This window comes from Podarcis muralis, chromosome 2 (genome assembly GCF_964188315.1).
Source record: "Podarcis muralis chromosome 2, rPodMur119.hap1.1, whole genome shotgun sequence".
In the NCBI taxonomy this organism is placed as follows: domain Eukaryota; kingdom Metazoa; phylum Chordata; class Lepidosauria; order Squamata; family Lacertidae; genus Podarcis; species Podarcis muralis.
The window spans coordinates 119,606,598-119,629,011 of NC_135656.1; the positions used below are offsets into that span (position 1 = coordinate 119,606,598).

General features: G+C 47.2%; 2 protein-coding genes across 2 annotated transcripts in view; one reads left to right on the top strand and one right to left on the bottom strand.

Moving 5' to 3' along the window:
• LOC114592239 (uncharacterized) overlaps positions 1-22,414 on the top strand; it is a 41,873-nt gene that overhangs the window by 3,874 nt on the left and 15,585 nt on the right. Inside the window, exons 4-8 of the mRNA XM_077923623.1 lie at positions 12,184-12,217; positions 13,332-13,408; positions 16,502-16,524; positions 16,963-17,081; positions 19,542-21,286. Coding sequence (XP_077779749.1) covers positions 12,184-12,217; positions 13,332-13,408; positions 16,502-16,524; positions 16,963-17,081; positions 19,542-21,286 — 1,998 coding nt within the window. The remainder of the gene's footprint in view (positions 1-12,183; positions 12,218-13,331; positions 13,409-16,501; positions 16,525-16,962; positions 17,082-19,541; positions 21,287-22,414) is intronic.
• Positions 4,738-7,195, bottom strand: LOC114592322 (uncharacterized). Its single transcript, XM_077923339.1, has 2 exons — positions 6,802-7,195; positions 4,738-6,366 (listed from the first exon to the last, which is right to left on the bottom strand). The coding sequence occupies exons 1-2, from the start codon at positions 6,833-6,835 to the stop codon at positions 5,171-5,173; spliced, it is 1,230 nt and encodes a 409-aa protein (XP_077779465.1). The 5' UTR covers positions 6,836-7,195; the 3' UTR covers positions 4,738-5,170.

Consider the following 22,414-nt stretch of genomic DNA (forward strand, 5'->3'; position numbering starts at 1 on the left):
AAAAATCACACCATGAACTCAGGCCAATGTAAGTTTCAACAGTGGGAGTGGTCCCTACTCACAAATCAGTAGTCAATAGCAACAAAAACTAATCCATTCAAAAGTATGTATTCTGAGAAGGATTACAAACTCAAATAGAGATTACAAACTCCAACAGAGATTACAAACTTAAACCCATAAAAATATGTAAAAGGTAAAGGTACCCCTGCCCGTACGGGCCAGTCTTGACAGACTCTAGGGTTGTGCGCCCATCTCACTCAAGAGGCCGGGGGCCAGCGCTGTCCGGAAACACTTCCGGGTCACGTGGCCAGCATGACAAGCTGCATCTGGTGAGCCAGAGCCGCACACGGAAACGCCGTTTACCTTCCCGCTAGTAAGCGGTCCCTATTTATCTACTTGCACCCAGGGGTGCTTTCGAACTGCTAGGTTGGCAGGCGCTGGGACCGAACAACAGGAGCGCACAGAATTAGAGATAAGAGTTTATGAGTAAAGTTCATGTTAGTCGAGATCCGTCATGGAAGTCCCAGCCTCAATCATTGAGCAGAAGTCAGAAGTCAATTATGGATTAGAAACCAGGACAGGGCTGTTGTAGTTTGTAATCTCTATTTGAGTTTGTAATCCTTGTCAGAATACATACTTTTGAATGGATTAGTTTTTGTTGCTATTGACTATTGATTTGAGAGTAGGGACCACTCCCACTGTTGAAACTTATATTGGCCAGAGTTCTTGCTGTGCTTTTTTCTTGGTATATTTAATAACTGGAAAATAATTGTAGCCCGGGAGCAGCAAAACCTGTGGCTCTCCAACTCCCCTTATCATTCCGGATTAGAATAATTTTATTATTTATATCCCACCCATCTCACTGGGTTTCCCCAGCCACTCTGAGCAGCTTCCAGGGAAATATAAAAACACAATCAAACATCAAATGTTAAAAACTTCCCAATACTGGGCTGCTTTCAGATGTCTATGTAAGGTCATATAATATTGTTTATCTACTTGACATCTGGTGTGAGTGGGGATGTTCCACAGGACGGGTGCCACCACTGAGAAGGCCCTGTGCCTGGTTCTCTGTAACCTCACTTCTCACAGGGAGGGAACCGCCAAAAGGCCCTCAGAGCTGGACCTCAGCTGAATGATGGAAGTGGAGACAGGATCGCAAACAATATTAACTGTAGTACGCAATTTCTTTAAATAAATGGTATACTACAATTTATATTGTTTGCGTTCCTGTCTCCTAGCATTGATTATTGGTGAACCGGGAAAGGGGGAGCAGGTGGCGCTGTGGTCTAAACCACCGAGCCTCTTAGGCTTGCCGATCAGAAGGTCGGTGGTTCGAATCCCTGCAACGGGGTGAGCTCCCGTTGCTCTGTCCCAGCTCCTGCCAACCTAGCAGTTCGAAAGCACGCCGGGACAAATAGATAAATGGGTACCACTGCATCAGGAATCTAAACGGCGTTTCCGTGTGCTCTGGCACTCGTCATGGTGTCTCGTTGTGCCAGAAGCAGTTTAGTCATGCTGGCCACATGACCCGGAAAAGCCATCGGCGGACAAACGCCGGCTCCCTCGGCCTGAAAGCGACTGGACTTAACTGTCCAGGGGTCCTTTACCTTTTACCTTTATTGGTGAACCTACCGGTCAGAAATGCCTGTCCTTCTGGGAGCTGGACTTGAGGAAATGCATAGATCCTGGATCATTACTTGACGTGAAAATAATTGTTGGATCAATCTGTTCAAAGAGTGTGTGTATGTGTTTCTGTGTTTGTAGGGACAGAGGCGACGATCCTTTGGATCATTCCTTTGATGAAATAAATTTCAAACCATTGCTTTACTTCCGTTGCACAGCATCCAACCATGTCTTGTTAGGTTTTTCCTGCCTTAAATGTTAGCGACATTCACACTCTGCACTAGCCACGACTCTGTAGGCTTAATAATAATAATAATAATAATAATAATAATAATAATAATAATACCCCACCCATCTGGCTTGGTTTCCCAGCCACTCTGGGCGGCTTGCAGCACGTAAAAGAATTGTAAAACAAAACAGACATTAAAAATTTCCTGATACAGGGTTGCCTTCAGATGTCTTCCAAAAGTCAGATAATTGTATGTAGCTGCTGTATGTCTGTAAGGAAGTTCCCTTTAATAATAAACACAACGGAGTATGAGTCTTTCTGCTTGGACCTAACACATGTACCAAAATGCCATCTTTGAAAGTCTTTACCGGGCCTGAGGTGGGGAACCTGTTCAAGACCAATTCTCAAGTTCTTTCTATAATATTCCAACACGCACTCCTTGTCAGCCCTTCTCCATCATCTCAAGTGCTTTTTCCTGGCTGCAGGGTGTCCTTAGTTACTTGGGGTGGATAATGAGGACTTTGGGTGGGTGTAAACCCTTGACTCTATAGTCCCCTCCTGGGACGCGGCCCTCAAAAAGTTCTCCACAAGATAATGCGGCCCTAGTCTTAATCCTTATGACGGGCAGCCGTTCCCTGAAGAAAGCTCTACAGTCGCTAAAAACACCAGCGGTTGGTGGTGTTCCCTCACAGTAAAAAAACACCCAGAATTTCAGCATAATTTTTACATAAACATTAAAATGGTCAATAATAAAGTCTAGGAACTTTAAGGTTTGCCACACTTCTGGAACATGGAAAAAACAAAACAACAGTCAAAGTGGAATTTAACAATCGCTACACTAATTAAATCGATTTGAAATATGTATCCAAGGCAACATAAACTCCATTAAAAGTTTTTTTTTTTTTTTAAAGAGGAATTTGACTGTGAGCTGTGTTGATTTATGACTGTGTGGAGCTGCATGATCTTTCGCTTTCTTTGACTTATGGCTACTGTGTGGGGAGAGTGATTGGCTTGTTTTGTTCTTATTCTTATTCTTATTTGTACTTTGTGCTTTTGTTCTTCATTTTTATGCCGTGAAGCGCCCTGAGATCTTCAGATGAAGAGCGGTATGCAAAATAATTAAGTAAATAAATAGTAAATGGGGGGCCACCACCGAGAAGGCCTTGTCATGGTTGAATGCCGACCAGGCTCCACCAAAAGATCATAGGTCCCGAGATGTTTCATATTGGAAGTACCGCTCAATTAGGAATTTGGATCCCAAGCAGTTTAGGGCTTTATACGCTAGTACCAACCCGCTGAATTGAGCCTGGTAGCTCCCTGGCTCCCTTGACGCTGCGCCAAGATTTATGTTTGGAATCACTGAGTAGGAAATCTGTATGCCCTGTATACAGTCACTACCTTTGCAGAAGGACCGTGTGGAGGATTGAAGAACATTAGGAATGGGACTGGGGAAAATAAAAGCTGCAGGTTATCTATTGGTGTTTCGCAACTTTCTGACTTGTTGCAGGACCTTAGCCAGACCTAGCAGAGTATGCGCAGAGTCCACGGAAGCAATTGGCAACAGAACACGGATCTTTTGCTAGCTCTCTCTTACACGACTCACAACTCTCAACCTCCAACTCCTACACTAGCCACTCCAACTAACACATTCCAGTTAGTAGGCCATAAATCATTATTTCCGTGAGAGCTTGACCAATCATGGAGCTGTCTCCATGCCTCTGTATCACCAGGCAGATTACACTCCTTTACATTGCCTTGGCTGTCGGCCAAACCCTAATTGACTCTGTGTGAAGCTGCAGGTATTCAGATTCCCAACATTATCTTCATGTCATCATACGAATCAAGGGTGAGGCCTTATATCCCACCAGCAAATATTGTGCAAGCAAGTCGGGGTGAATTACCATATTTTTCGCTCTATAGGATGCACCCGACCACAGGACGCACCTTATTTTAGAGGGGGAGAACAAGAAAAAAAATTCTCCCCCTCTCTGCGCAGCTCCCCTTCAGCGAAGCGGCAGGAGAAACGGAGCCCCTTCCATTTCTCCTCCCGCTTAGCTGAAGGGGCACTGTGCCTTAGCTGAAGGAGCACCTACCCTTCAGCGAAAGGAACCCGAAGCCTCCGGAGTGCAGCGGGAGCGCTCCCACTGCGCTTCGGAGGCTTCGCATTGCTATCGCTGAAGCCAAGGAGCCTGCATTCGCTCCATAAGATGCACACACATTTCCCTTTAATTTTTGGAGGGGGAAATGTGCGTCTTATAGAGCGAAAAATACGGTACGCACCATAAAACTGACTGACCAGAGTTGGGTCGGCTCCAGATGACTGAATCTGGAGTGAGAATTGGGAGTGTAAACGCTTTCGCAACTTGATCAAGATGGGAGAGAGACTAAGATGGGAGAGCGACACATGTCGTTTTCCCATTGAGGCTTCAGTCTGTCCCCCTTTGACCCTAGGACTAGGTCTGCATTTCTAGAAAGGCCTCTGGAAAGAAGGAATTATGGCTCTTCCTGATCTGCTACCTCCTCTGGGGAGGGAGCAGAAATAGCCCTTTGTCTTTCCCACCCAGGGAAGAATCTGGTGAGTATCTTTTGCAGGCAGTGGGGAGGCAAGACTGCAATGGAGTATTGGTGGAAAATGTGCTTTGGTGAATGTGCCCCACGTGGAGACCCTCCAACCTCAAAGGGCGGCCAGTGGGACCGGAAGAGGCAGGGAGGCAGCTGCTGATGGAGGGGAGCCGAGTAGGACAGAAAGGATCAGCCCCCCTTTCCCAGCATTGGGCTGAGGGCTCCCCACAGATGAAATGTCTAAAATAAAATCCTAGCCAAGCCCAACTGGAAAATGTATCGTCTACATGAGTCCTAAGAGATGGAAGAGCACAAAAACAAAAAACATTTGGAAGTATTTTATTGGAAAGATTGGAAAAAGAGGAAGCACAGTCTTATTTTGCCACCTGTGGCTTTTTCATCACTCACACACCTACCAACAAACTACAAGAACATCTATCAAAAGAATCGACAGAAATATGGACAGCGTGAAAAGCAGGCCGCTCTTAACCAAAACCATCTTTTGTTTTCTCTCCATGACACCCTTAGCACCCTGAATAAATAAAATAGACACTTTAAAAAATATATTTTGGAAAATTCAATGCAATGAACATTTTGATGGAAATTAAGGGATGAGCCCTGACTGAATCTCCTTCCACAATCCAGGTTTCTTAGATCATTAGCATGCATTGTGCTTGACCTGAAGCTTTCCCCACGTTCCAGGCATTAAAATGGTTCCTAAATTTACTATATAAAGATGGTTCTCTTGATTGGAGCTCATTCTGCACTCCAGGCATTTAAACAGCATATCTCCTGGGTGAATTCTTTGATGGGAAGGAAGATCTCTTCACTGGAAGCTCCTTCCACACTCCAGACATTTAAATGGTTCTCTCCAGCATGAATTCTTTTGTGCTTCTCAAGGTTTGTGCCCCTACTGAAGCTCTTGCCACACTCGGGGCATTTATATGGCTTCCCCTCTGTGTGGATTCTCTGATGTGACGTAAGGCTCGTGCTCACAGTAAAGGTCTTGCCGCACTCCAAGCATTTATAGGGTTTCTCCCCTGTGTGGATCCTCTCATGCTTAATAAGGTTTGTACTCTGACTGAAGCTTTTCCCACACTCTGGACATTTGTACGGCCTCTCCTGTGTGTGGATTCTTTGATGTGAAGTAAGGTTTTTTCTCCAGCTGAAGCTCTTTCCGCACTCCAGACATTCGTAGGGCTTCTCTCCCGTGTGGATTTTGTCATGTTTCGTAAGGGCCGTGCTCTGACTGAAACACATCCCACACTCTAGACATTTAAATGGCTTTTCGCCCGTGTGTATTCTCTGATGGGAAATGAGGTCTGAGCTTTGACTGAAGCTCTTTCCGCACTCCAGGCATTTGAAAGGCTTCTTCCCCGTGTGGATTCTCCCGTGCTTGGTAAGGTTTGTGTTCTGACTGAAGGCCTTGCCGCACTCCAGACACTGATAGGGCTTCTCCCCGGTGTGGATTATTTGATGAGAAATCAGGTTTGAGCTTTGACTAAAGTGCTTCCCACACTCCAGGCATTTAAATGGTTTCTCCCCTGTGTGAGTTCTTAGATGTTTAGTAAGGTTTGTGCTTCGACTGAAGCTCTTTCCGCATTCCAGACATTTACGATGTTTCTCTCTCCCATGAATTGCTTGGTGTGAAGCTTGGTGTTTGCTTTGACCAAAGTCCTTTCCAAACTCCAGACCCTTACCTTTTCTATCTCCCTTGTGGATTCTCTGATGAGAGATGAGGTTTGCACTGTGACTGAAGCTATTACCACAGGCCAGTGGTTTCTCCTCTGTGTGCGCTCTTTGGATAGGGATTTCACAGACGTCTACTTTGTTTCCGCCCTGCCTCCTCCACATTTCTTGATCCCTAAAGGTCTCTTCTCCATCTTCATTCTTGACGGGTTCCAAGGACACCCCAACTGGCTCTTTGTAATCCTCACTACTCTGCCCAGTTGCTGCAGAGGGAAAAGAGAGAATCCTGATTAGAGTTGGAAGGCCCCTCCAAAGGTCATTCAGCCCAACCTCTTGCTCAATGCAGGAACCACAAGTTACCTTCTGTCCAAAATCTTTCAATATAGGACAGTTGAAAAAAGTATGTTTTAGAGAAGCATTATCCCTATTGCATCTCCAACAGTTAGATACCTTAGATAGCCCTTTTTAAAACAAAAAACTATAATAAAACTTGAAAGCCTCGTTATCTCCTTCACTTGGTAGGACAACTGGATTCTCCCCATTCGTGATTCCTAGGCATTCAGAAGAACACTGCCTCAGACACTGGAGACAGAACATAGCCAGGATGATTAGCAACCATTAGGGATGGCTAGTCCCTAATTTGGCTTGGGGGTGTATGAAAAAGCTTGCTGGCTTACTTACCTAGCAGCTGTTCTTACCTAGAGAAGCTACACTCCCCTGTTCCTCCTCCATGACTTCCTTGCACAAGGCTCTGTGCCCTGGATCCAGTAACGCCCGCTCCTCCTCAGAGAAATAAATACACAGCTGTCGCCTCAAAGATCAACAGACCCTAAAAGAAAGAAAGAAAATTCTCTCCTAGTATTTTCCTACAGGACCGAAAAACTTACACACAGAGTCATCTGGCCAAATAATCCTCATGGTTCGGTAATAACAGTGGGACACCCTGGGCTGCAGGAAATGCCAGGCCTCACTTCTGGCAGCACTTGGGCTGCAGCACGAGGTGGGAAGGGAAGCGGGTGGCGCTGTGGTCTAAACCACTGAGCCTCTTAGGCTTGATGATCATCAGGTCAGCAGTTCGAACCCCCACAACGGGGTGAGCTCCTGTTGCTCTGTCCCAGCTCCTGCCAGCCTAGCAGTCCGAAAGCATACCGGTGCACATAGGCGCCGACTCCATGGGGCTTGAGGGGGCCCGAGCCCCCTCAAAAATTCGTTTGGGGGGGCTCCGCCCCCCCAATAATCTCCGGCGCCCCTCCAGCAGAGCGCCATCGCCGCCCCTCCCCCAGCCCAAAATGCACAGGGAGGGGCGGGCTGCATGCCTCCTGCCCTCCCTCCCGAGCAAAAGCTCCACCCAATTTCCTTTGGAGCTGATTAATAGGCGCAGCACGCTCTCCCCTATTCGCTCACGAGGAGGCGGCGCCACTTTATTTGCATATTCATGAGCTTATTTATTATTCATGAGCTTTCCCGGGCCCCCCCAATATTTTTTATAAGTCCGCGTCCCTGCCGGTGCAAGTAGATAAATAGGTACCGCTGCGGCGGGAAGGTAAACAGCGTTTCTGTATGCTCTGGTTTCCGTCACGGGATCCTGTTGCGCCAGAAGTGGTTTAGTCCTGCTGGCCACATGACCTGGAAAGCTGTCTGTGGACAAACACCGGCTCCCTTGGCCTGAAAGTGAGATGAATGCCGCAACCCCATAGTCTCCTTTGACTGGACTTAACCATCCAGGGGTCCTTTACCTTTCACCTTTTTTACCTTGTACCCGTTTGCTTTTGGAAGAAACCAACACATTGCTCGAGGCCCAGTTACATACCTGCTGCTGGAATTCGCAGGAGAAGAGAGCAATGTCAAGCTCCTGTCAAGGTTGTCTGCCTGTAACAAACTCTAAACAAACCCGGCAGGGAAAATCTGCAGGAGCATCACTGGTTGTCCTCTGAGTTCATGAGGCTCACCTGACAAGAAGAAATAATAATAATAACAATAAATTTTATTTATACCCCGCTCTCCCCAGCCAAGACCGGGCTCAGGGCGGCTAACAATTGATATAAAAACAAATTGATTGAAATACAACTTAAAAACAAGATTAAAATACAACATTAAAATGCAGCCTCATTTCAATGGAAACTCAAATCAAAAACTTTTTGGGGGATGAAAACATCAAGTCTTCACCAAGGCTAACTGACATCTTGAGTATCATCAGCCCAGTTGGGGAGTAGTCCGCCAACAGCCGCTCTGAGCCCAGCTTCGGCTGGAAAGGGTGGGATATAAATAAATTATTATTATTATTATTATTATTATTATTAACAACAACAACAACAACAACAACAACAACAGAGATTCAGTGGGTGCCTTCTGCCTCAGCCTTTGAACGCCTACTGAAAACCTTTCTATGCTGCCAATCCTATGCAGGAAATTATGAAAATATCCTTTAATGGTTAGCTGTTTTGGCATCCATCTGTCTTGAGAGACAATGGAGCGCGCCTCCGGGGGTGAAGTAAAATCACCAAAGCCCATAGCAGCACCAAAGCCCATAGCTCTCAACGTTTCCCCTTTTTAAGGGAAATTCCCTTATTCCCAATAGGATTCCTCGCAAGGAAAGGGAAAAGTTGACAGCTATGCCAAAGCCACCTCCCTGGGTGCAAGCCAGGGCAGTGGAGGCCTTGGGCTGCCCAGTTGGCAAGACCACCACCCCCAGCTTCGCTGATGGGGGTCCAAAGGAAAGCAGAGGAAGACGTTTGGTACCAGCTTGGCTGCAGGAGTAGCTGGAAGCAGGCGTGCAAGGTGCCATCCAACTGTCTTAGGGACTCCGCTCCGGATGTCTGTAGGGTTTGCTTTTCTTCTCTTGCAATGCCCAACTCCCTAAATTTCTGGAGGAGAATCTCCCTTTCGCCCCTGGACCTCAAAGGCGCGCCCAGCTGTTCATCTCCCTCCTCCCCAACTTCACAAACTGGGCAGGGCATTCAGAGCTGACGCCTATTCAGGTTCCCATTTGAAGGCAGACAGAGGATGCGGGGCCCCTGCTTCCTTCCATTGGCAACCGGAAATCTTTCTCTCCCTCTGTCTCCTCTCCTGCGTTCACTTACCCCTATGGAGGGACGGGGTTGGTCACTTCTGGCGCCGCCCCCGTCCCTGCGGAATGCTCAGCCAATAGATATTCAGCGGGCGTCTTCTCCATTAACCTTTAAATGCCCGAAAAAACTTTGTTGCGTAGCCAAGCCTAAGAAGATTCTTCTGTAATAGTTGGGCTCACTCCTCCGTTGTCTCCCGAGACAGGCCGATGCCAATCAATCAATTGTTGATCTCTGATTTTTTTAATGCATTTACGAATGTATGATTGTTGAAAGTTAATCTATTTTTTTAATGAGCAGCACTATATAGATTTTTTATATATATACAGATATATAAAAACCACCCTTTGATTTTTCCAGGCATAGCTCCCACCCATCTTTCCTGGGTTTCAAGCGCTTGTTTGGGGCAGGAGTTGCGTTCCCTATCTGAAGAAAGGCGCCCTGCATATGTTTTTTTGTTTCTTTTATTCTTATTCTTATTTGTACTTTGTGCTTTTGTTCTTCATTTTTATGCCGTGAAGCGCCCTGAGATCTTCAGATGAAGAGCGGTATGCAAAATAATTAAGTAAATAAATAGTAAACGAGGAGCCACCACTGAGAAGGCCTTGTCATGGTTGAATGCCGACCAGGCAACACCCGGTGGTGGCACCACCAAAAGATAGGTCCTGAGATGGTTGATATTGGGAGTGCCGCTCTATTAGGAATTTGGATCCCAAGCAGTTTAGGGCTTTATACGCAAGTACCAACCCGCTGAATTGAGCCTGGTAGCTCCCTGGCTCCCTTGGCGCTGTGCCAAGATTTATCTTTGGAATTACTGAGCAGGAAATCTGTATGCCCTGTATATGGTCACTACCTTTGCAGAAGGACTACGTGGAGGATTGAAGAACATTAGGAATGGGACTGGGGAAAATAAAAGCTGCAAGTTATCTACTGGTGTTTTTTGCAACTTTCTGAGTTTTTGCAGGACCTTAGCCAGACCTAGCAGAGTATGTGCAGAGTCCACGGAAGCCCAGACAGAAAGTGGGGAGCATTAATCTCTGCAGGAAAGCACTCTGCACATGCTCAAAGGCCGTCTGCTTATAGATCTTCTTCCACCCAGAAAGGAGGGAAATGATTCTGCCGCTTAAAAAAAACCAAACCATTTTGCACAGGCTGTGGAATACTGTGTGCAGCCCCAAGAAAGGGAGAAAAGTAGCAGTTCCCCATCTGGAGAAAAGCGCTCTGCATATGCTTAAGAGATCCTTTATCCGTTGGAAAAGGTTTGTAGGTTGTATGAAGAATCACTGCAAGCAGGTTAAAACTTTAGCAAGTTTATATTTATTTATTTATTTATGTATTTATACCCCACCCATCTGGCTTGGTTTCCCCAGCCACTCTGTGCGGCTTCCAACAAAGCTTAAGAATACATTAAAATGTCACACATTATAAACCTCCCAGAACAGGGCTGCCTTCAGATGTCTTCTAAATGTTAGGTAGTTGTTTACTGTATCTCATTGACATCTGAAGGGAGGGTGTTCCACAGGGCGGGTGCCACTACCGAAAAGGCCCTCTGCCTGGTTCCCTGTAATCTCACGTCTCACAGTGAGGGAACCACCAGAAGGCCCTCGGCTCTGGATCTCAGTGTCTGGGCAGAACGATGGGGGTGGAGACGCTCCTTCAGGTATACTGGGCTGAGGTTGTTTAGGGCTTTAAAGGTCAGCACCAACACTTTGAATTGTGCTTGGAAACATCCATGTTATGTGGTCTCGGCGGCCACTCCCAGTCACCAGTCTAGCTGCCGCATTCTGGATTAGTTGCAATTTTCGGGTCACCTTCAAAGGTAGCCCCCATGTAGAGCGCATTGCAGTAGTCCAGGTGGGAGATAACCAGAGCATGCACCACTCTGGCAAGACAGTCCACAGGCAGAGAGGGTCTCATCCTGCGTCCCAGATGGAGCTGGTAAACAGCTGGCCTGGACGCAGAATTAACCTGCGCCTCCATGGACAGTTGTGAGTCCAAAATGACTCCCACGCTGCGCACCTGGTCCTTCAGGGGCACACTTACCCCATTCAGGACCAGGGAGTCCCCCACACCCGCCCGTCCCGTCCCCCTAAAACAGTACTTCTGTCTTGTCAGGATTCAACCTCAGTCCATTAGCCGCCATCCATCCTCCAACCGCCTTTAGAGTAAACCCAGCACTATAACGGAGTTAAAAACCAGAATCAAGAAAGGGAAACAAACGAGAAACAAACGAGAATCAAGAAAGGGAAAATATGGAATGATTAGAACATGCAGTGACGATGTTCAGATACATCCTCTTGAATGTAATGCAATGCAATGTCGAAAACTGCAATGGTGAAAAATATAAATGAAAATCTAGAAAGAGAAGGAGATCCTCCATCCGTAGCTTTTTTGTTTGTTGATTCGCCCAGACAAAAAGCTCTTTGCAGGAAGGCACTCTGCACGGGCTCAGGAATACTTTTTGGGGGAGATGGAAATCACCGCCTCCGGCCAGACCCCTCTGCAGCGACCAGCAGAGGGCGAAGAGCGCAGGGCGCGCGCGTCTCCTCTCGTCCGGCTCCGGAGGGAGGGATGGAGGTCGGACGGAAGGGGCTGAGCTTCTTGCCAAGCGGCGGATTTAGCATCCGGGGGTGCCTCTGAAGCCTTGGGGGCGGAGAGAGGCACCCACCCACCCAGCAACCCCAGATGTGCACCGGGATCGGCGGAGGAGCCTCCTGCGCGCTTGGAGCCTGGACGGGAGACTCGCCTTTGCCCGACGACAGTTCAAGCCCTGCAAGCAGCTTTGCGAGGAAAGAGGCGCCTGATCCGGATCATCGCCGCCCCTAACATCAACAGGGCGCCCGGAGAAAACAGGGTACCACACACACGCGCGCGCGCACCCCCAAGCATCTCCAAAATAGCTGCTTGGTGCGCCTTTTCCACCCGCCTGCCCACCTGTCGGGAGGTCTATGCGCCCCTACTCCCGAGGAAGCCCTGTTGGCTTCAGTGGGGCTTGAAATCCCCGGAGAACCCTAGGATCGTAGAGTTGGAAAGAAAATCTTCTTTCTAGGTACACTGGTACCTCAGGTTACATACGCTTCAGGTTACAGACTCCGCTAACCCAGAAATATTACCTCGGGTTAAGAACTTTGCTTCAGGATGAGAACAGAAATTGTGCTCCGGCGGCGTGGCAGCAGCAGGAGGCCCCATGAGCTAAAGTGGTGCTTCAGGTTAAGAACAGTTTCAGGTTAAGAACAGACCCCCAGAACAAATTAAGTTCTTAACCGGAGGTACCACTGTAGTATAAAATTTGTATATAATTTGTGTATACATGTTGGAAATTATATTATAGTAATTCCTGTAATGTAATATGACTACGTTTACCGATGTAATAAAAGAATGTTAACAAGTAAATAAAATGTAAATTAAAAAAAAAAAAAAGGATCATAGAGTTGGAAGGGATCCGAGGGTCATCTAGTCCAACCCACTGCAGTGCAGGAATCTCAGCTAAAGCATCCATGACGGATGGTCCTCCAACCTCTGCTTGAAAACTTACAAGGAAGGAGAGTGCAAACCTCCCTTCCACGGTCAAACAGCTCTTGCTGTCAGAAAGTTTTTCCATACATTGAGTCGGAATCTCCTCTATTGCAGCTTGAAGCCATGGGTTCGAGTCCTACCCTCCAGAGCAGGAGAAAACAAGCCTATTCCCTCTTCCATGTGACAGCGCTTCAGATATTTGACAGTGGCTCTCGTATCTCCTCTCAGTCTCTTCTTGCCCAGCTCCTTCGACCGCTCCTCATAAGGCTTGGCTGCCTTCTGTCGAGTCAGCGCTTGTATTCACTGACTGGCAGCAGCAGCAGCCTGCAGGGTTTGAGACATTCCCAGTCCTACCCCAGAGATGCCAGGAATTGAATTCAGGGCTTTTAGGGACCACCTGACTTAGATGCTTGAGCTGAGATCGCTGCATTGCAGGGGGTTGGACTAGATGACCCTGGGGGTCCCTTCCAGCTCCACAACTCTATGATTCAATTAGCTTCTGATGCTCGGCCCCTGAGCCACTGCCCTTGCTCGGTCTGGCGTGCAGAGGATTGCAGCCATCGCCTACTCCAGGATCTGTTGTCCTCTCTCCGCAGAATTCTCCTGCCTCTGAGTTATTTCTCTCTCTTTTCCCCCCACACCTGCAGGCGTCTCACCTCTGCTGAGTCAAAACGTCCAGGGAAGGAGAGGAACTGGAGGAATGGATGGCACGCAGCTGAGTCAGGTAAGGGATTTTGTGGGTGGTTTGGCGTTCATGCCCTGATAATCCCTCAAACCCGGCCAAAACTTGTTGGGTTGTTTTTTTAAAAAAATATATATCCCTGGTACATTTCCCCCTCTCTCTACCTCAGCTTCTAGTCTAGCCAGTGTATAACAGGATCAATTCCTGCTTTTAAAAACATATCTATATAGTGGTACCTCGGGTTATATACGCTTCAGGTTACAGACTCCGCTAACCCAGAAATACTACCTCGGGTTAAGAACTTTGCTTCAGAATAAGAACAGAAATTGTGCTCCAGCAGCGTGGCGGCAGCGGGAGGCCCCATTAGCTGAAGTGGTGCTTCAGGTTAAGAACAGTTTCAGGTTAAGAACGGACCTCCGGAACGAATGCAGTATGTAACCAGAGGTACCACTGTATATTATTGCATTTATTTCCCATCTTTTGCTCCGTGGAGCTCAAGGTGACGTCTCTGCCCCCCCCATTTAAACCCCACAACAACCTTGTGAGGTAGAGAGACTGGCCCAAGATTGCCCCGTGATCGCTAGTCCAACACTCTTAAGTACACTGTTTCTCAACCGGTTTTTCTGCAAAGGCGAATGATACTGGTGCCGTGAGTTTTTGCAGCCTGCAAAGCGTCGTTCGGTTTTTGCGACATTGCATAAGGTGGAAGAGACAGGGAAACTCAGTGGTGAATCAGTGAAGGAAGGCAGCGTGGTGCAGTGGTTAGGGTGTTGGACTAAGACCCTGGAGACGAGAGTTCGAATCCCCACTCAGCTGTGAAGCTCACCTTTGTCTCCCAGTCTAACCCGCTTCGCTGTGTTGTTGATAACAGGGAGAACTGTGAATGCCACCAAGAGCTCCTTTAAGGAAAGGTGCAAATATTAGTAATAATAATAATAATAATAATAATAATAATAATAATAATTATTCATGGATCACTGCCTTGCTTGAATAACTCAGAGAAGCTATGAACTATGCCGAGCAGGGCACCCAAGATGAACAGGTCGTAGTGGAGAGTTTTGACCAAACGTGATCCACCTGGAGCAGGAACCGGCAAGCCACTCTAGTATCCCTGCCAAGAAAACTCCATGGACAAAGAAAAAGTAGAGACGTCACCTTGCCAACAAAGGTCCGTATAGTAAAAGCCATGGTTTCCCCAGTAGTGATGTATGGAAGTGAGAGCTGGACCATCAAGAAGGCTGATCGCCGAAGAATTGATGCTTTTGAATTATGGTGCTGGAGGAGACTCTTGAGAGTCCCATGGACTGCAAGAAGATCGAACCTATCCATTCTGAAGGAAATCAGCCCTGAGTGCTCACTGGGAGGACAGATCGTGAAGCTGAGGCTCCAAGACTTTGGCCACCTCATGAGAAGAGAAGACTCCCTGGAAAAGACCCTGATGTTGGGAAAGATGGAGGGCACAAGGAGAAGGGGACGGCAGAGGACGAGATGGTGGGACAGTGTTCTCGAAGCTACAAACATGAGTCTGACCAAACTGCGGGAGGCAGTGGAGGACAGAAGTGCCTGGCGTGCTCTGGTCCATGGGGTCACGAAGAGTCGGACACGACTAAACGACTAAACAACAACAATAACAACAACAATAATAATAATAATGTGCTATAGGACCCCCGAGCCCTTAAAATCCAGCTTGTTTATGAAGATCACCTGAAGAGGTGCTTTTAATGGGTCCTTGTTTTCAAGAGGTCCACCTTGCCTCTGGTAAAAGTTGGGCGTTTAGGGTACACAATCGCCTGCTATGTAACTGCTTTCCCAGCAGAGATTTGGCAAAAGCCTCCTCACTTTTGACTTTCAGGAGTCTCTCGAAGACGTTTTTATTGCCAGCTGAACTTCTTCCTGATTATATTTTCTACTTTTTTTAAAAAAACGGATTAGCCTGTCACCTTAAGGATTATCTGTATTCTTTTAATTGTGGTTTTTATTTTCATGTTGTGCGCTGCCCTGAGATATATAGATACAAACAGACACACGCGCACTCGCAGATATATATAGATACACACACACACACACACACAGAACAGTGCAGAAATACTTTCATAAATAAATATTCGCAGCCTTTAAAATACCCACAAGCAGCAAAGTGAGCAGTTCCGCCTATAAATTATCTCCTGGAAGTCCCTTCAAAACATATCCTGACTTTTAAATTAATTGTTTTATTGTTTATTAAATTTTGTATACCTCTTTTCCATCTGTAGCTCTTAGGGCAGTTCACAACACAAAAACACGAAACACGTCATAAAAACAAAAACCAAAAAGCCGCCCACTAGTGATGTGAGGTGAGAATGTTCTCCGGAGAATATTCTCCCAAAAACTGTAAATTCTGTGTCTTCTACACAGCTGCTTTAAATCTTGTTATTGTTGTTGTTTAGTCGTTTAGTCGTGTCCGACTCTTCGTGACCCCCTGGACCAGAGCACGCCAGGCACTCCTGTCTTCCACTGCCTCCCGCAGTTTGGTCACACTCATGCTGGTAGCTTCGAGAACACCGTCCAACCATCTCGTCCTCTGTCGTTCCCTTGTGCTCTCCATCTTTCCCAACATCAGGGTCTTCTCCAGGGAGTCTTCTCTTCTCATGAGGTGGCCAAAGTACTGGAGCCTCAGCTTCACGATCTGTCCTTCCAGTGAGCACTCAGGGCTGATTTCCTTCAGAATGGATAGGTTTGATCTTCTTGCAGTCCATGGGACTCTCAAGAGTCTCCTCCAACACCATAATTCAAAAGCATCAATTCTTCGGCGATCAGCCTTCTTTATGGTCCAGCTCTCACTTCCATACATCACTGCTGGGAAAACCATGGCTTTAACTATACGGACCTTTGTCGGCAAGGTGACGTCTCTACTTCTCAAGATGCTGTCTAGGCCTGTCATTGCCCTTCTCCCAAGAAGCAGGCGTCTTTTAATTTCGTGGCTGCTGTCACCATCTGCAGTGATCGCTTTAAATCTACACACCTCATTAATCGAGAACATTCTCCCAAACATTATTCTCGAGAATTTAACATCACTACCTCCCACAAACCAGTAAACCTCTCTTCCCCCTTCGTAGCCACCAGTAACCCTGCTAACTGCTTTTTTGTTTTTTCCAGGTTGTTGAGGCTCTGGGAGACAGGTGAGCTTGAATTATGGGTACAGGGGATCCTTACTGCGGGTTTCACCTTCAGCGGAGCTGGAAAGGGGCCTCAAATGTGGGGTGGTCAGACCATGGGATAGGGACACGTCTTGTATCTGATGCTGCCTGGAACCAGGCAGAGGGCCTTCTCAGTGGTGGCGCCTGCCCTGGAACCTGGCAAAGGGCCTTCTCGGTGGTAGCACCTGCCCTGTGGAACGCCCTCCCACCAGACGTCAAAGAAATAAACAACTATCTGACTTTTGGAAGACATCTGAAGGCAGCCTTGCTTAGGGAAGCTTTTAATATTTGATGAATTATTCTATTTTAATATTTTGCTGGAAGGCGCCCAGAGTGACTGGGAAACCCAGCCGGAGTATAAATAAATTATTATTATTATTATGCCTGTCTTGAACATCCTTCTCTGTCTCTTTTCTCCAGCAAGGAAGGCATCAAGCTTCCCCAAAAAACCAAACCATTTCTGGTGGAGTCAAAACAGGGAGCCGGTGCTGATTTGGAGGAAAAGTCCGCCCTTCAGGAGGAGCTCCTTGGATACAAAGGTTGAATATGAGACTTCCTTGATTCTGCTCCAGCCATTGATGCAAAAGTGGATTTGGGGTGGTGGTGGTGGAGATTGCAGTTCCTTGTCCTTACCCCGCTCCCTGCAAGCCCATAACCATGGCTGAAAAGTATACAGTGGTACCTCAGGTTACAGACACTTCAGGTTACATACGCTTCAGGTTACAGACTCTGCTAACCCAGAAATAGTGCTTCAGGTTAAGAACTTTGCTTCAGGATGAGAACAGAAATCGGGCGGCGGCGGCGGCGTGGCAGCAGCGGAAGGCCCCATTAGCTAAAGTGGTGCTTCAGGTTAAGAACAGTTTCAGGTTAAGTACAGACCTCCAGAACGAATTAAGTACTTAACCTGAGGTACCACTGTACATACATATACAGTGGTACCTCAGTTTTCGGACGTAATCTGTTCTGGAAGACCGTTCGAGTTCTGAAACATTCGAAAACTGAAAACTCAACAGCCGGCAGCTAGGCCTCAGAATCTTGCACTCAGCCGAAGCCACATGGCATGTTCGACTTGTGAGGCGTGTTCAAAAACCAAATTGCTTGTCAACAGAGATGTTCGAAAACTGAGATACCACTGTACGTATATGTAATTTTTAAATATTTTTTAAAAAAAATTATAAGAATGTCATCCCTGTGTGTGAGACCACTTTAACTTGCAGGATCCCAGTGTTACAGAATACTTATTCTGCGCTTGTAAGAAATTTGTCTTTTTCCGTGGTAACATTTTAACTTTGGAACTCCCTGCCTATTGCCGTCAGGCCTTCACTGAACTGTTTTCAGCTTGAAATATTTATCTTTACGCAAGCCTGCCTAGACACGTAGATGTTGACATGTCTTAATCTCTTTTCCTGATAAGTCTAATTATTTTTAAATCTTATGTTGATAATCTTAATATTTCTTGTAAATGGCTTAGAGGCTACAGTCGAGTGATTATATATATATATATATATATATATATATATATATATATATATATGCTTTCGTAGATTTTCACGGGTACAGGAATGCAGGTTTTGGTGTCCTCGGGTGTCTTCCCGTGTAAAAGTTGGGGTGTCTCGAAACGTCGCCTAGACACCCCAACTTTTACACGGGAAGACACCCGAGGACACCAAAACCTCCATATATATATATATATATATATATATATATATATATATATATATGCACCCACCCACCCACCCACCATATTTTTCGCTCTGTAAGACGCACCAGACCACAAGATGCACCTAGTTTTTGGAGGAGGAAAACAAGAAAAAAATAATATTCTGAATCTCAGAAGCCAGAACAGCAAGAGGGATCGCTGAGCAGTGAAAGCAGCAATCCCTCTTGCTGTTCTGGCTTCTGGGATAGCTGTGCAGCCTGCATTTGCTCCATAAGATGCACACACATTTCCCCTTACTTTTTAGGAGGGAAAAAGTACGTCTTATAGAGCAAAAAATACGGTGTGTGTGTGTGTGTGTATGAAGAAATTAAATTTAAATCTCTGAGGCTGTTTATTTGCGTTTGGTCAGGCTGTCCTTAATTTGTAGGGTCTCTTTTGTTTTTTAAATGGACATGGAATCATAGAAGGGACACTGAGAGTCACCTAGTCCAACCCACTGCAATGCAGGAATCTCAACTAAAGCCCTAAATGGCCTCGGCCCAGTTTACCTATAGTAGCATCTCCACCCCCATCACTCAACACTGAGATCCAGCACCGAGGGCCTTCTGGCGGTTCACTTGCTGTGAGAAGTGAAGTTACAGGGAACCAGGCAGAGGGCCTTCTCGGTGGTGGCATCCGCCCTGTGGAACACCCTCCCACCAGATGTCAAGGAAAAACAGAACTACCAGACTTTTAGAAGACATCCGAAGGCAACCCTGTTTAGGGAAGTTTTTTGATGTTTTATAGTATTTTTAATATTTTGTTGGGAGCTGCCCAGAGTGGGTGGGATATAAATATATTATTATTATTATTATTATTATTATTATTATTATTATTATTATCCCTGACAGAGGACCATCCAACTTCTGCTTAAAAACCTCCAATGAAGGAGAGTTCACTGCACATCTATGTCTGACTAGATGTTCAGATAAAGCAATTTTTCATGCATGAGTTAACTGTGCCGCTTGCAGAGGAACCTTTGATGATTTGCAGCACTGGGCTACAATGGTACCTCAGGTTAAGAACTTAAATCGTTCCGGAGGTCCGTTCTTAACCTGAAACTGTTCTTAACCTGAAGCACCACTTTAGCTAATGGGGCCTCCTGCTGCCACCGCGCCCTTGCTAAGCGATTTCTGTCCTCATCCTGAAGCAAAGTTCTTAACCCGAGGTAATATTTCTAGGTTAGCGGAGTCTGTAACCTGAAGTGTATGTAACCTGATGCGTCTGTAACCCGAGGTACCACTGTATTACCAAACTGGTTGCTAATCGTGCTTATTTTACTCTCTCCCTTTTTTGATAGGTCAAGGGTTGACAATCGAGAAGGAGAACGACGACGAAACAACTCGCGGTGCTGACAGTTCTGAACAATTAGATATACCCGGGAGATTGTTAGGAAAAGCCAAAAACACCGTTTTCCCAGCTCCTCAGCAGGACGTGACTTTGGAAAACGAGCAAAAGCAAAAGGGGACACCTCCAGGAAGAGGCCAAAACAAGTCGGTCCTTCGTGCAGCCGGCAACAAAGTCGGCGCCAACAAGAGGCAATTGGCGTGCAGCAAGTGTGGGAAAAGCTTCAGCAACAGCTCGAACCTTATCGCTCACGAGAGAATCCACACTGGCGAGAAGCCCCACAAGTGTCCGAGCTGTGGGAAGAGCTTTGGTAAGAAATCGACCCTCGTCGCTCACGAGAGAATCCACACCGAGGAGAAACCGTACAAGTGCTCCGTGTGCGGGAGAAGCTTCAGCCAGACCTCGAGCCTCGTCGCCCACGAGAGGATCCACACGGAGGAGAAGCCGTACGAGTGCTCCGAGTGCGGGAGGAGCTTCAGTTTAAAATCGAGCCTGGTCGCCCACGAGAGGATCCACACGGGCGAGAAGCCATACAAGTGCTCCGACTGCGGGAAAAGCTTCAGCCAGAAGTCCGCCCTCATCCCGCACGTGAGGACCCACAAGGGGGAAAAGCCCTACACCTGCTCGGCCTGCGGGAAAGGCTTCAGCCAGAGCTCGAACCTTATTGCACATGAGAGAATCCACACGGGGGAGAAACCTTATCAGTGCGCGAACTGCGGCAGGAGTTTCAACTGCAGCTCCAGCCTTATCAGGCACCAGAGGATCCACACGGAGGACAAGCCGTACGACTGCTCGGACTGCGGGAAAAGCTTCGGCTGCAGCTCAAGCCTCAACCGGCACCAAAGGACTCACACGGGCGAAAAACCCTACGAATGCTTGGATTGCGGCAAAACCTTCAGCGTCAGCTCCCAGCTTAGTGTGCACCAGAGGACGCACACTGGAGAGAAGCCCTTTGAGTGCTCGGCTTGCGGGAAAAGTTTCAGCGTGCGATCGAGCCTGAACGCCCACGAGAAAATCCACACGGGGAAGAAACTGTACAAGTGCGAGGACTGCCCCACGAGCGTCTACTTGAAATCCAGCCTCAACGCACACAAGAAACTGCACCGAGGCGAAAAGCCGTACGACTGCGCCGAGTGCGGGAAGAGCTTTTCCTGCAGCTCCAGCTTCCTCCGACATCAGAGAATCCACACCGGAGAGAAGCCGTACAACTGCTCCGACTGCGGGAAGAGCTTCACTCTGAACTCGAACCTTATCACTCACCAGAGAACCCACACGGGCGAGAAGCCCTACCAGTGCCGGGACTGCGGGAAGTTTTTCAGCGTGAGTTCGCAGCTCAACGTTCACCAGCGGACGCACACGGGCGAAAAGCCCTTCGAATGCTCGGACTGCAGCAAGTGTTTCACCTGTAGCTCCGCCTTGATTCGACACCAACGGACCCACACGGGAGAGAAACCCTACCAGTGCTCCGAGTGCGGGAAAAGGTTCAACCTGAGTTCGAACCTTATCGCTCATCAGAAAACCCACACGGGAGAGAAGCCGTATAAATGCATGTATTGCGGCGAGAGCTTCTATACGAGGCCGCATTTTGTCGAGCACCATAAAACCAGCCACCTAGAGGCTATAAATGCAAAAACAGACGACAGCAAAGTTCATCGTGACTCCCAGTCCATCAAGTACCAGATAAACTATGTAGGCTGGGATTGACAAATTGACTGAGAAAAGCGTAGTGGCAGAGCTGAAGGGAGGTTGCCAGCGGTGGCTCTTGTACACGGCTCTCCTGTGTTTTGCAAAATAAAAACCCACGTTTCTTTGGTTCCGTATCTGCCTTGCCAGAGACATTATATCATATGTACATTCCTGTCGGGTTCTAGACATCAAATAAAGGTGTGGAAACAGGGCTTAATATTTTTTTAAGGGGCCGGTAGAGATGAGCCAGGTCTTTTTATTAGGATCTTGTAAGGAACTAGAACAGGGAGGTCCAACACACAAGGCCTTTTTTGGCTGTCCTTGGCAGCATTTGACACCCCCCATCCACCCCCTCCACCCTCACACTACCATCCCAAAGCTGGGTAAGCGAGGACAAAATGCAAAAACAAAAATCCATCCCCTGTTTCAGCATTTCTACATCATGTTTCTTAAGAAGGCAAAAAGGCCCGGAGCAGTCAAAACAGAAAAGGATTGTGCATCTTTCTTTTGTTAGCCACCTTTAAAAGTTTATTGAAAAGTCAAGAAGGATATTTTAACAGAAAATAAAGAGTGCTGTTTGGGTAAAGGTAAAGGTAAATGGACCCCTGACCATTAGGTCCAGTTGCAGACGACTCTGGGGTTGCGGCGCTCATCTTGCTTTACTGGACGAGGGAGCCAGCGTACAGCTTCCGGGTCATGTGGCCAGCAGGACTAAGCCGCTTCTGGCGAACCAGAGCAGCGCACGGAAACGCCGTTTACCTTCCTGCCAGAGCAGTATCTGTTCATCTACTTGCACTTTGACGTTCTTCTGAACTGCTAGGTTGGCAGGAGCAGGGACCGAGCAACAGGAGCTCACCCCGTCGCGGGGATTCGAACCACCAACCTTTTGATCGGCAAGCCCTAGGCTCTGTGGTTTAACCCACAGCGCCACCCGTGTCCCGCTGTTTGTGTAGGCACAGTTTATTTTTTAATTCTTGCCGGAAAACATATGCATACATACATCCATCCATCATCATCATAGACTTTTATTGCACTAGCCATAGGCCATGGCATCATTCAGAAAAATAACAAAAGGAAAAACAGCAATAACCATAAAAATTATCAGGCACCACACATACAATATAAACCACGGTCACAAGT